Below are 15,486 nucleotides of genomic sequence, written 5' to 3' on the forward strand. Positions count from 1 at the left end.
TAATACCGTCCTGCATATTTACATATGTGCTGTTCATTTTAATTCTATATCTAATTTAATTAAACATCAGTGCAAGCCGTATCATAAATCTAAACCTCATCCTCTCTGTGTTTCTGTTCGTGTGTCCAGACGCAGTGACCATGGGCTCAGTGTTTGGCCGCAGCACCGCTTTGAACTTACAGACGTCGCAGCTGAACACACCTCAGGATGCTTCCTGTACACACATTCTAGTCTTCCCGACTTCTGCCACCACTCAGCTAGCATCCAGCGCCTACCCTACAGAGGACAATAATGGTAACAACTTGCAGATAGCAGTCACACTACAGTAGAAGGTTATTTGATATGCACATAGACATACTAGACAAAAAGAATCCCACCAACAGGTGGCGTCTTTGTGCTAAATGAGCCAAATCGGATTTTAAACAATGATTTTCTGTGCTTTATTTATTTATTTTTTGTTAAAGACATGTTATTTTATAGGAATATTAATGATCTTAGTTAGCAGTGAGCCCAGACTGGAGCCGTAGTTGCCGATGGACAAAGTTTAAATACGACCGTGCTGACATTTTGAACTTTGTTTCTTCTTCCCTCAGACGACATGTTTGATCTTCCCTTTCCCGATGAGCTGGAGAATGACATTGGCCACGACATGATGCTGATCACAGGGAACCTTCACCCTTCCCCCAACACCTCTCCTGTGCCCTCGCCTGGCTCACCGTCCGGGATGGGAATGGGATCACATTTCCAACACACCAGGGTGAGTCAGGGATCAATGGAAAGACATAATCCCACAGTGGCTTGATGAAAATGACACCCTCTAACAAAAAAACAAAAAAAAACAAAGGAAAACAATCATGCCCTAGCATGCTAAAGGTGAAAAAGCGTGCTACTATTTGTTGTACATAAAAATTAGAAATTCCTGTAGACACAAAGCATTTTTCTCACTAATGGACAACTGTTAATTTATTTAAAAATGCATATTTCATGTTCCGATTAGATTTTGCACCTGGACGCGTGGGAGCTCCTTCTCTACCGTTTTGACTGACACGTCGTGTCATCAGACAAGTCTTATTTTTGCCAAGTAAAATACGTGCAGAGGAATTTGTCTCGGAGGCACGGGGGAACAGACAGTCTGACAATTGACGTTGCACCATATTTATTACAGTACTGACAAACTGTGGGAACAACATGGACAAAGTACATGTACAGCAGTACTTTCCGTACTGCTGTACATGTACTCCGGCACATGGAGCTCACTTGTGTTAGCTCCATGTGCCTATGTCACCCTCACATCGGGCTGCAGGATTTAAGTTGCTGGAGTTTTATGTATAACTTTAAAACTATACTATGCTGTATACAGTATTTCTGATTTTTTGAATGATTGCACACTATCACTGAGAAGTAATTCTGGGTTCAAGTGTAGCTCAAAACCAAATTACAGTCAAGTAATAAGCAGAACCGATGTAGGAATTGATCATTTGACTTTGATTTTAACCTTTGCTACCTTTACTTTACTTTACTATGAACCTAAAATGTTGACGTAGTTCCCAGAAATATTAGGTGTACATGATTGTAATTATTTTCTGGCCTTCTCCGTGTCTGTAGAGCCAGGGAGAGCGCTTGCTGTCCAGGGACAATCCCCCAGAGGAGCTGAAGCAGCAACCCCTGGCTCTGGGCTACTACGTCTCGACGGCGCAAGCGAACGGACTTCCTCACTGGTTCTGGGCCTCCTGCCCACAGGCCGAGAGCCAGTGTCCACTCTTCCTTAAGGTACTTGAAATACTGCGTGTGTTGTACTGTTAAAACTCGAGGCGGAGAATTCACTTGAGTTTCAATATCTGAAACTTGTGTTTCTTCACTTCAGGCCTCTCTCCATCACCACATCTCCATTACACAGTCAGATGAGATGGTGTCTGAAAAGAGTAAGAGGACTCCTCACCCCTTAGACTCAAAGACCACCTCTGATGTGCTCAGGTAAATACATTATATTCATTAGTACTTAATAAAATGATCAATTCTGCAAAATCCATATTGAGAATGCAAAGCTCAGCAATTTTGTTGAAGCAAACCAACTTGGGAATCTTTTTAAAATGTCAGAACTTCTTGTCTTGTGTAAAAATTTGTATTTTCCCCCCACACAGGTTTGTATTGGAGCAGTACAACGCCCTCTCTTGGCTGACGTGCACACCTGCCACACAAGATCGGCAGTCCTGCCTGCCCGTCCACCTGGCTGTGCTGACCCAGATGTACAACGCCATCCTGAACATGCTTTAGCTGCGTGAAGAGCTCGAGGACAACTCTTGATGGTCACCTTCATTTCTCCTGTGCCTACGCTTCTTTCCGACCACCAGAGAGCGCCAGAGCTCTTCAGTTGTTTCAGGTCGAAGAGGATATAATGGCCAAATAAAATAAAAGGACGGGGCAGGTCAGACTATTCCTTGCCTGGAATGTAATGAATGAGAAGAGTGAAGCGCTCTGAACAGTAATGTCGGTCATCCGTGGCACCGTGGAAACCCGGTGCGGCGTGTACCTTCAAGCCTGGTTCCGTGGCCGCTGTGGGAAACGGACGCATCCAATCCAGCTAACATCAAAATAGCGTTGAGTCTCACTCGTGCAGCATCTCTTTGCGGCATTTGGAGAATCTGTGGATGATATTTACAGACGAGCTCTGTAGGATACTTTTTACCCCCCCCCCACCTGTGAAAAGGGACATCTGCACAGGGCCACATAACTCCACATCGTACAACCAGCAAAAACGGCATGAGAACACAAACACATGGCTCTGTTACATCAGTTATGTTTTTACATTTTTTTTGTATAGAACTGCACTGCTGAGCTTTTCCGGACGTGCAGTCGGTTGCTGAAACTTTTACCTTTACTCTGAGAGGGGCAACCGTCCCACCCGTCCTCCCCCCTTCCGAACGGGGGGGAGCATTTGATAATGGCACTTTTTTTCCCCCCTTCACCTTTCCAAAGTGTTGTAGATACGAACACAATGGAAAAAAATATTTGACCAGTTCAGACAGACGTGTTGTTTATAATGTAAGGCATACATTTACAAAGAATTGAGACTTATTTTTTAATATTTAAAACAAGAAAACGAGAAAATGAAACATGGCCTTTTTCTCCCCCAAATGACTATTAATTGTCTTGGGATCTGAAATAAAATTTGTCATTTTATTGCAATTGTAAAGATGGCATATTTATACAAATTATATCATGTCATAGAATTTCATATAGAAATATATATATGTATATACATAAATATATATTACCTCTTTCAAGCAGGCACTTAATGATAAGGGGATGGGCAGAACTGTCTCTTTGGAAGTGGACGCAGTATGAACATTTATCAAAGAAGTTGCATTTTAGTTCCTTTTTTATTTTCTGATACTGAACATGTTATCTTTTTTATTTAATGAGTTTAAATTAAATCGATGCAGGAGATACAGTATACTGTATATTTATAAGGTATTCCTATTCTGCTAAAACAAACTTGAAATAGGCAATAATAAAAAATAAAAAAAACACGTTATTGCGAGGTTATTAAATATTTAAGAATGATGCTTTATTTCATTGGCTCTCCTAAATGATGTCAAGCAAACTTTTAGAAAGGCCTGTCTCTTCAGCATCTCTCAGTCTGCTCTTTGTTAGACTCCTAGCATGTTTGTATATACACTTTTCAGCTGTGTTTTTTCCGGGGGCTTTCTTAAAGCTGTACATTTCATGCTGGTTGGTTTCTTTCAAGTAATTCATATCAAAGTGTTTTTTTTTTTTTTGATTTTGAGTATTTTTTTATATAAAGCATACAGTGCGAAACTCATTTAATTACAGCCAAGAGGTTACATTTCCAAGTAAGTACAGTTATAGCTACACAAATGTACAGACAAGGGCAAGTTTGCAGAGATTTGTTACATCTGTCATCACTTTGAATCTCAAACAGATCCACTCAACTGGGAGAGATCTGTTACTTTTACACTCTTTTTTAGTAAATTATTAAAACTCTTGAAAATGATGTTTGCGCTCGGTGTCCTATTTCAAAACCGGCAAACCCGCAGGCTGCTCTGTGTGTTTATTTCATTTTAGTCGCGGTTTATTTTGGTAGTGCTGGGTGGAATGCAAATAAATGTACCGAAGTACCGCACCACGTTCGGTTTTAAAGTATTTGGCGATTGATCGCTTCCATTTTGCGCCACGTCGTACTCTAACGTGCTAACATTTAGATTAAGACTTCCATTCAATTATTTGACGTTCACAATCACTCCGCTGATTCGTTCTGTCTTATTTATTGTGGTTCAGCTCTTTGCGAAGCCTGAAACCGCCAGAGCGAGCACAATAGTGATGGTTGCAGAGGGGAAGAAAAATACTTTTTAACACGCAGAAGCTAGCTCATATTGGGGAGGGGGGCATTTGCTTGAGGCCTGCAGGGTAGAAAAACATATAAAAAAAAGGAGGGAATCGGAAGCGAGCAGATAAATTCATACATGCATCTGCAAGCTTGCAGGTAGCGTATACTGTATACATTATACAAACAGGAGTACATGATACATACTGTAGGAGATATGTGATATACATGGGAGACTGATAATGGATTTACAGAGCCGGCATTCAAAGTATTAATTGAATGCTGATTTTGATTTATCTCTTTGTTTTTCTCCTCCAGTTACAAATCAGCAGCTCAGACATGAGATGGTGTGAGAAAATGTGCAGCAAGAACAACCATAAGTGCCACAGAACAAGCTGCGTGACGAGGAAGATAAGCCTTGCACTATACTGTTAAGAGGTGCGAACATCTGTCTTCCACGCGAGAGCATTCGGGGAGATTACATCTGAGGCTCCGCCGTAATGATACACACTGCGGCCTCCGCCGTGAATTAGCCTGAACGTGGAAATAAGACGATACCCCGACCTTTGAAGTGTTTACTAACCAGCTCAATCGAGCATATGAAAGTAATGAACCACACTCCTGAGCGACTATTCATCCAGCTTTTTGTCCTTCCAGTTCGACTAGAAAGTCTCGTTTTCTAAAGTGTGCCGAGCTCACACTCGCAAATAAAAGGGCTGATTCGACTCCTCCAGAAAGCACAAAGAGAAACGTAAATAAAGTAAATAGGGTTTTGTCACTTTAAAGGAGCAGCCGGCATGTGTCAGTGTTTAAAATACTAACAGAGGAATGAAAATAAGTGCCTCATTAAACTTGTACTTTAGTCACTGCGAAGTCTGCAAGAAATAGTAAGATTTTATAATGTCACAGGCCTGCTGTTCATCTCCAGTTTTTCTCAATTTCAAAATTAGTACAGAACGAGGGTCGGCATCAAATATATAACAGTCAGCTGCCTTTTATGGCGTGTATATGGGGAGCTATTAGGGGTTTTCAGTATTGTCAAGGGCTACATATGAAAAATATTAAATGCATTTGTCAAACAAAAGTTAAGGACTTATAAATGAGTTTACTGCGTGTATGTAATGCTTCTAAAAGATGTCCTCTTGAAGGGAGGTAAGAGCATTTCTCTTTTTGTGTGATGTAGTGGCCGGGGGGGGGGTTTAGAACATGTAAAGACAAGAGGGAAAAGGAGCTTGTGAAGGAGGTCCTATTTGACCATCAGGGTCGCATAAAATCACCGAGTGGAAAACTGCATTTTAAAAGAGTCCCCCCCCCCAAAAAAAATAGTGGACAACAAAACTAGACAAAAAGTCGGCGTTTAAAGGGACTGGGCAGCTCGAGGACACCGTGAATGAAAAGGAGTGGGTAGCTGAAGAGTAAAAGCCACTGAAGAGTCACTTGTCGTGGTGAAGCTGTCTAATGGCCATCACAACTGGAGGAAGTGGACTCTTAATTGACTGCAATGTGTTTTCCACAGATGGCCTATTAGACCATGGCCATTCACCTGTTATCAGGCTTGCCAAGTGCTTTTTTGCAGCCAAATGGCCTACAGACTGGACAGAGTAGAGCCCATGGTCTGGTTTGGCATAGCATTAGTGCAAACACAATTAGAAGTCAATTACGTTTTATGTCGGTTTCCTGTGGGCCAGTGCACCACATGAGTAGACAAGGTTGTTCCAAAAAAAAAAAAAAAATCTAGCTTGTTGGTAGAGACTGAAAGTTAAAATAAATGTATTTTAGTTCAATATCAACATATTTAACTGTATATTCAAAATGCGACATCGTCATTACATCCACAATAATAATAATAATAATGATAGAGCTACTGAGATACACAGTTAGGAAAAACTGTGAAGAGAAAGAAACAATGGCTCCGACTTAAAGTTCCCCAGAATGGCTCATCCTTATTTATTTTGCAGCATGCATTCGTGTTATGCTAATATTTCTGTCGATGTGCATCTGAACAGAATTTACCATTCTAAGGAAGGAGCAGGCTGCAGCCGCTCTGTCACTCCGGATGACCCGTGAAAGTGCTCCACTTGCAGGCGTGACTTCGCCAGGGCAGAGCCATGTGCTGTTTTGACATGCCCTCTCCCTCTAAAGTGGAGGCAGCTGGGGGCTGTAGCTTCACACCGCTTTGTAGATGGTGTAACGCTGCTGATCTTCCTAAACTTGAAGAGAGGAGCAAAGAGGGAGAGACACACACACACTCTCCTCGGATACTCTGCTGTCTGCCTGGTGTCTGTCATGGCAGCCTTTAGCCAGTGGTCGTGAGGGAGGGGGGGTGGACAACGTGGTAGGTCCTGAGACTGTCTGACCCCCTGATATGCCAGCCAGGTCAGGGAGGGTTCAGCAGGGCTCTGCAAGAGCTGTGGGTGGTACAGGTCAGGGTCAAGACCATCCAGAGTGAGAGCTATAGCTCCTGTTTCTATTTGATGTGACGGTCCGCTACAAGTTTCAGGACTTTCCCAAGAACTAATGTCCTGGAAATACAGTTGGTGTGAAAGTTTAATTGGACTAGAAGATTTAACAATTTAAGGCCAGTGAAGTATCAAAAGTGGGACTGTATTTGCAGTTTTAAAATAATGCTGATTATATAACAAGGTTACGTTAAATTTCAATTTGATCGATCAACAACCTTTACAAGCACAATTCAAAAGTTCTTGAACTAATAAATCCATTACTCCTTGTTTGAAAATATTTAGACCCTAGTCTCTCTGGTTGAAATGTAGGTAAGGCAATTGAGTTCCTGAAAACTGTCCCACTTATTTTTAATCCGAATGACTTCATCTACAAGCATTAGATGCATTATTTTATTTTACTCTATTAGTTTTTACTTTTGCTACCTGCCCAGTTCAATAAAAAACTCAGCATAATGATGATTTCTGTCTCTAAATGTGCTCTAGTTACAGCACATTCTCATAATTAGGTGATCTGGCCCTTAAAAATGTTCAGCTCTCCTTTTTGCTGTTTGCTCTAATCTATCTATCCATCCATTTTTTAATAATAATAAGAAATGTGCATCAACAGGGGAGCTCAGTTGTTGTTACTGGGTCATCAGTATTCATTTCAATTAGTGCCCTCACTTCCCCCATGCTCCTGTGCGAGGCAAGGCCAGCTCCAGCCAAGCAAACCCTCAGCCATCTTCCAGATGGCTCCAAGGAAATGCAGCTCTTGGCGCAGCTCACACTCAACGCAGAGAGCCATCGACGGCTTTTGTTTAAAGGGTCCCCCGCTGAAGCGACAGAACATCTGCCAACTCAGCACGGCAGCCTGTTTGAAAACATCTGATTTTGTCTGGGAGTGCTTTCCATCTCCAGCCTTTGCATTTGCATAAATAGTTTTTGTTAGAAGGGGCCACCAAAAAGGGGAACACAGAGTTTGCAATTTCCCTTCCTGTAAATCTCTCATTGCAGGGTATTACATCCTTCAAGCCAAACGAGAACTCCACTTAACACTTTAGCCAATGTAAATAGAGGAAGATAAAAGCTCTGCGGACTTCAAAGCGGTCGCCGGGTGCCCCTCTCTTGCACACATCAAAAACGGCAGAGAGAAAACAATCTGTCATTTATGTCGGATATAAAAGTTTGAAGGACATTAATCCCCTTGATGACTGTATGCCACAAGCAATCCAGGGAGGCTGAGTGGGGAACGTTGCAATAGAAGAAAATCAAGAATGATAAATGGAATCTTGCACTAATTTTGTGAATCGGCGTTTTTCAGCGTGGCTAATTCTGTGCTTTATGCGTGCATTATTAATGAAGAGGCAGCCGGGATAAAGTGCACAAGATGAATTCATTTTTAAATTCCATTCCTGTGACACATGTCTTTTTGGTAGGTTTACTTAGTTTTCCTTTTTGAAAGATTATCTGCTACTGCTTGCAAACCGAGAGAAACCTTTACGCTTTTTACTTGCTGCTTAATGTATGTTTACCTCCACGAATTAAAGCTCTAATTGCATCATATTCAGTAATCTGAATATGAATTGATGTACAAAAGGCAATTTGTGTGACACATAAACAAAAAGATATTTAGCCAGTGGTGTCCAGAAATGAAACTGGCTAAATATGAACCATAAAGACTGTGTTTTATTCATTTATGAGTTTCAGTGTATGTGCAGCAGAAGGTGCATTCAGCACTCTGTGTTGGAGCGATTACCTCCCTAATCGGCCTTTTAGTTTGAAAAAAAAAAAAGAGGTATTAGTTTCTAAATTAAAACCATTGCTCCAGCAGGCTAATTAATTTCTGTTGAGAAAATCTGTCATTTTGTGCGTGTGAGTGTGACTTTAGCATATTCTGTCTCAATATTTGGCGCCCTCACATTTTCCACATCAGTCTGTCAGAAAGCCGATCGTCATCGAAGTCCAACTGTGAGCTTGTAACAGATGTTTGTCGCTGATCATCACATCACAGACATATCAAAGCGCTCCTGTAACTTATTAAAGCCCGGGATTTTCACAATAAAATAAAACTCTCCGCTCGCTGTCAAACGTTTGCTGGACATTTCTTTTTCCGTCACAAGGAGTGTGTCGCCGGGTTCTTGAGCCCAATGAGCCATCGGACACTTCAGCCGCCTCTTGGCATCACGATGAGGCCTATCAACGCCTCTGAGATGTAAAACACGGCCTCTCCAGGCTCATTGTTCCGTTATTTCATTAATTATTTGACCTAATTATTAAGAGGACGTGGGACCGAGCAGCTATGATTGGCTGAGGCATGTTTGAAGCCGCTGTAAAACGCGCAACAACGGCACACCTGTGACTGAACCGCGGTGAATTTCAATGTTACATACGCTGATGGAAAACTGCCACTCACACTGGTAATTATACACTCCTTCTCGGGTCGCCCCAGCAACAGCGGTGTTTTCTTTAGCAATGACCTATTGTTCAAGGGTATAGGTTGAGTTTGTTGCTATTTAAATGTAAATTTGATAAAGTAGCAAAGTTTAGTGATATAACTTTCTCTGAGCAGCACACGCTTATTTTTCTATTGTTCTGGTGCAATGCCCACAAAATCCAAATTAGAGTAAGAAATGCACATATGGATTAGTCACAAAATATTAGACGTGACGTTTTAAAGTATCCCAAATATTAAGCATCAACAGTTGGAGGTAAAAGTTGTGAAAGAACTTGCGACACAACCAATACCCTGCGAAGCTGTGAGGAAAGGTTAAAGGTGACGTTCGAGCTCTTCTTTACTCATGCAATGTCCTCCGTGCCCACAAGGGAGAGTTGTTAGTCAAGACATGAACTATGCATTTGCATATGGCAATTGTTCGAAGAGGAGCTGCACAGAAGACTGAGGGTTCAACACAGTATGAATTCTAGAACCTTCCCATTGTTTGATCGACTTGTGACCTGTCCAAATGAGTTGCAGATTTCCAAACTTCCTGCCATGAGGAAGCATTCAGGACACAAACAGGCGACAAACACTCACATCACCGAGCGCACACGAAGACAAATAATGCCAAGGTTATTGGAGTTAGCGGGGACAAACAAGCGTTAGCGAACGGCACGCCATTCGACCAGTTCGGTGTCCTCGTTTAAACTGCAGCAAAATCCACCGAATCCCAGTGATCCGTTCAAATGGAAGGCTGTTTTATTGTACAATTTCTGGGCGTAAATTAAAGTGTCCATGCTGAGTAGGAATTTATTTTGTCCTCCTGCCATACGTGTACCCCTATGCAACCGAATACAGCAGATTTTTGCTAGTTTCGATGAGACAGACTAAATAAAATAAGAGAGAGAAATAACTGTGAATATCTGTTGTGACGTTCATGGTGTTTTTTTTTATCCTTTAAAGCCAAATCAATAAGAGTGACAAACAACAACTTTTTTTTCCTTTTTTTTTTGTTAACCTTATTTGCTTTTGGGCTTCTTAACAGGAGAGAGGAATAAAGTCAAGTGCCAAATAAATAAAAAGGTCTTGCCAGAGGCACTTACTCTGCAATCTTCTGGAAATCGTGTCTTAGCTCAGCTAGTCCACTCAAGTCACATTGGAGAATGGGCTCCAAATCAAAGCCAGAATTGCAAAGCCCTGCAGTCATTAGAAAAGATAGGGAGTGAGGAACACATAATAATGATCCATTAGCCTTCTCTCCTTGCATATTCTCAATATCTGCCTCTTATGGTGAGATAAATCAGCTTACTAGCATGACTGAAACGGAGAACATAAGCACATGCTCCCCCTGCTTTCCCTGCTTTTTGGCTTCCTTTTGTTATCCACGCGGAGGATTCACAGTTGCATGTAAATCAACATTATTGTGTTGGAGAAATTTGATGAAACATTCTCAGAGCCAACGCTGTGCCTGTCTGCCTTGATGATCATAGCAGCTGACATGCTATCAGGGAACAGTGCTTCTTCATGCCACGAGCCCTGTATACAGTAATTATCATTACAATAACAATGACAACATTCATCTGTCTAAAACAAAGGCTTATTGGCTCGGTGAATCGATACTAAAAAAGCCAGCAGGCAGAGGTGATCCTCAGTTGGCTGCTTGGACAGCTCCTCTCTTGCTTTCTGTCTTTCTCCTGATTCGCTTTCTCTGGTTCTAATTTAGCCGCCCTAATCATAAAAGCATCAGCGAGCTGCTGTTGCAGAGTAAACCAAGAGGTGAAACGTGCCCCTAAAAATTCCATTTTCACTCAAGTGGACCAACACAACAAGGAACATGCAGTAGGCAGAGGCAGACTTCTCAGCTGCCAGATCAAATGGCCGAGAGGTTCATTATCAGAGACAGACAACAAACAGCTCTGATATACGTGTTGTGCCGTGGCCGTGCAGTAAGCACGCAAGGTGAGGCTCCCTTTTGCGTACGTGGATCCGCTCGGAGTGAACACGCACTGGTTTATTTTTCCATACACGCCTTAGATCAGCTCTGCAGTTTATGAAGGTGGAAAGGTTTCATTGCGTATTCTCTGAGCCCTTTGGGGCACGAGGTTGAACGGATGCTGTCTATCCATATTCTCTGCCATTTCATTCCCCATCTACTGTAAGCTGGCAGCCCCACTGACTGCACATAATTTGAGTCATCAGTCTCTATTTCTACGCAGCAGATGTTTCCCCATGTCAGCAGGCCTCCTGACAAAGCAAGATGGAGAACCCTCCTCCTTTAAAGTGTTGCACATGAGTCCCCCCTTCTCTCCTTTCGTCCCCTCTGCACACACCAACCTTTGTGATCCCTTGGCACACCGTCCCACGTCCGACCCCGATAGTGGGAAAACATATTTTAATCGATGCCTGTGTTTATATTCCGAACCCAAATGATTCAGTGCGCTGGAGTGACACACAGGAACAAAAGGCAGTAAGTTATTGTATTTTCGCGGTGATGACTAATTTATCCTGAAAGATAGACTGGGATCCTGGAGCCCCTGTGAAAGCCTCTGAAAGACACTAATGGAAGGTGATTAATAGGCAACTGGGGTAAATGACTGCTATGATACTGGTATCATCACTGATGTAACTGAAATAGCAGTGATGCATATTCTTCCTATTGGCTCATTTTACACCAGGGTGGTCAGAAATGTAAAATAATGCAGAAATCATGATTTAATCTATATATATTTTTTAATTTACATATTTAAGAAGTGTGCTTTGTGGATTGAATTAAGGTTAAAGCTGAAATCACGAAGAATCCGACAACTATTTTAATATAAAAGTATTTCCCTTAAAGAATGTTTAAATGAATAACCATCAGGAAATCATTTTATAATGTTTTTTGTTTTGTATTTGGGCATTTTATTGTGAAATGTTGTTTGAGGGAGAAAGAAAGAAAGAGAAAAGAAAGAAAACTTAAAAAGTGAAATACCTTTTAACAAGACAGAGGTGAAGTGCGACGTCTCTTCGTCTCTCCTCTTTTAAAAGATCAACGGGGGGGACATATTTAACGGCGACACTCGTTTATTTTGCATCCCTGCATTTACTTATGTTTTAGTTTTTACTCCTGCGTCGTATATTTTCCATAGCCTACCATAACGTTTTAAAACATTACGTTTAATGTCCGATTTAAATGTCTGAACCCAATGTCTGCTTTAAATTTTTGCGACAAACATTTTAACATTTTAATACACGTCTCAAAAATGAATATTGGCGCAGACAACAAAAGTGATGCAAATAAAATAACGATTGTGCGAAAACGATATCCAAAACAATAGATATAAGTAACGGGGAGAAAAAAAAATGCGGATTTATTTTGGAATGAAAAAGTACATTATTATTACTGTTTTTATTTATTTTATATATAGATTTTTTTTCTGATGTTAAAATCCGGAGCAGGAGAAAGCCCTGGACTCGTGCGTGATGTCTGAAGCGCTAATTGGGGTTGACATGTTTTCAAACTCCCCTTAGGAGCGACCTGGAGAAACTGTTTCAAAGAAAAACCATCTCCTCAAACGGTCCCATGTAATATTTCCTCCTTCGGCAAATGAGTGTGGGTAGAAGAAAATTGCAGGGGTCATTAGACCGAGAGAGAGAAAAAAAAAGGAACAGAAAAAAGTGTCACAGTTTTCTTTGGGCATTCTTTGAACCGAGCGAGGGGATGTTATTGTATCAATTTGACTTGATAGACCCAATTAGGCTATTAGGGTCTTCCTCCTGAAACGGATTTTGCTGCTGAAGCGCTTTTGATTCTTGACATCAAAGTTGAGTCGAAAAAAAATATATATATATATTTTTTGTTTTTGACAAAACAGATTCAGACTTTTTAAAATCTGAAAGTAATCGACTGTTTTGGACATTATCTTATAATTGTCTCGAATCCGAATTTACAGCCAGAAAACTGCAAATCAGAAAACATTTAGTACGAACCAGGTTGATCGATTGATCTGTGTTTTTGAGCGTTATCAATGAGGTATGAGTGGAAGGGGGTTAAAAAAAAAGAAAAAGGAATCAAGAATCACAAATCGACACACACGGGGAGCATAAATCACTACTGGGGAAGTTTAGAGACCTGGATGAAATGGAAATATGTTCCTGCCACAGCATGGCGCTAGGGAACTGCAGGACACAGGATACATTCATTCACATTTCGACATAATACCGTCTATTAATAATGATTGTATTATTATTATTATGTATTTTCCGATTTCCTGTATGTTAAATAATAATACTAAATGATTTAATTAAAAAAAGTATACTGTCATTTTTAACATACGTGGTTGAAATAAAGCTTTTATTGTCATTAGGTGGTTTACTTTTACAATAACATCTAATATATTCCATCTTCTTTCACTTTTAACATTCGTCGTATTCTGCTTTGAACGTGCAACATTTATTTTATTTAATTTTTCAGGCAAATAAACGTAATTACGAAAAGTAGGACGTATTCTGTGAAAGATTAACTAGGATTTTTAAATAAAAAATAAATCAGTAAAAAAAATAAAAAATCCACGACGTTCATTTGAAATGTAAAAAACAAGATACAAAAAACAAAAAAAGCAAGAGAGAAAAAAAAAAAACGTTTGCATCTCTATAAGACACTTGCATAGAAACACACTGCCGACGTTAAAGAACGCGTTTCCAGGTTGAGCATCAGGGAATGCCGATGCAAACAGGGCCTGTTTCCAGTCACATGCAGCCCTAAACCGCGTTTTGCTCAGTCAAAGCGTAAAAACGATCAAATCAAACACACACACACACACAAAAAAATTACATGCCCGCCGTTTTGTCTTCATAAACTTTAGGAGGTTTAGTTCAAATCTTACTCTATCGGACCCAGGCCTCTCTCTCTCTGCCTCATGCTCCATGGAAAGTGCGCGGTGTGCTTGCTGCCTACCTGGCGCTGCTGCAGCGTGATACTGTATACTGTACGGCTGGCATGCACACACACACACACACAAGCACACCAACACACACACACTGTCTCTCACGCTATTCTCTGCAGCTCCAAACACCAGAACAAAATATACAACATCAAAGTGCCACTGCGAAGTGAGACTGAAAGACAGGAAAATCATCACAGCAAATACAGGAGCGTTTTCCACATTACAGTAGCCTGCTGCCCCCCTTCCCTCTACTCTCTCCCTCTCTCGCTGGCTTTCTCTCTCCACTGCTACTGCTACTCTCTTTCAGACAGCTGAACAGTATGGATCATCGACAGTCACACAAACAGCTGGCCCGTTGACATCATCTGAAAGAGAGCCCCCCCATTTCCCCCCTCTTCGGTTTGACTTTGTCACCGTTTGTAGACTGTGAGTTTGTGTTGTCACAGTTTTCGGATGGCTCATTTACAGCACCCATCATGAGAGCTGCTAGGAGGTGACACGTGGCTTGGCAGCCTTCTGTCAATTTCAGCAAAAAGAAAAACAATAGAGAAGAAAAGGTATTTTGTTATTCCCAACTAATGTGTACAGGTGGAGTTGCTGGGGTTTCCATGTGTGACAGTTAGTTCTTGGGTGCCTCAAAAATAGTCTAAACATCATTCATATTCAACCCAGATAAAGAAACTGATGTATCCAGACCTAAATACCCATAGATGTTAAAATGTTTTGTAGGAAATCCTTAAATAACTGACTATTTCTGCAATCTGGAGTGTATCTGCTTAATTTACAACAACAATAATATATATATATATATATATATTTTATTGTGCCAGGGTTTGTAGGTTTTTTTTCATTCTGATGGCACTGAACAGTAGTTATGTACACTTAAACATACAGTTAATATTAGATAAGACAACGTAAAGTTCTACATTTCATAAAATATGCTGGTGAATTGATTCAGACATTGCAGGATAATTTGCACAACTGTACAGTGTATTTTTATCCAGTCACACAACTCTGACTGCATCGAATTTGGAGAATATTGTGACGGCTGTAACAAACTCTCCTGTCTAAACATGTTCTGCCTGTGATGGATGAATCATGTCCTAAACGGTTACTTGCCCCGTTCATGAGGAATCTCACGTTTCATTACAGATAAATGCACGTCATTGCAAAACGTATGCAAACAGTGAGTGGCGGACCAAGTCACAGCAAGTGCACGATAAGAGAGGCCCGTCGTCGAGCAGACGTAATGACAAGCCGGGGTGTCTCGCGTTCGGCTTCACGGAGCAGCAGCTATGCTTCTTTACAAGCCTTTCTGCCTGTGTCTGCGTTAACCGA

General features: G+C 41.0%; 1 protein-coding gene across 1 annotated transcript in view; it reads left to right on the forward strand.

Annotated features, from left to right (window-relative positions):
- The window catches only part of LOC311507833 (mediator of RNA polymerase II transcription subunit 13-like), a 69,615-nt gene extending 65,643 nt beyond the window's left edge, over positions 1-3,972 (forward strand). The window contains exons 27-31 of the mRNA XM_084572356.1: positions 130-294; positions 594-757; positions 1,606-1,770; positions 1,865-1,974; positions 2,142-3,972. Of these exons, the coding sequence (XP_084428482.1) occupies positions 130-294; positions 594-757; positions 1,606-1,770; positions 1,865-1,974; positions 2,142-2,274 (737 nt within the window). The 3' untranslated portion in view covers positions 2,275-3,972. The remainder of the gene's footprint in view (positions 1-129; positions 295-593; positions 758-1,605; positions 1,771-1,864; positions 1,975-2,141) is intronic.
- The last annotated feature ends 11,514 nt before the right edge of the window (positions 3,973-15,486 follow it).

Source organism: Chelon labrosus, assembly GCF_963514085.1.
Source record: "Chelon labrosus genome assembly, chromosome: 22".
In the NCBI taxonomy this organism is placed as follows: Eukaryota; Metazoa; Chordata; class Actinopteri; order Mugiliformes; family Mugilidae; genus Chelon; species Chelon labrosus.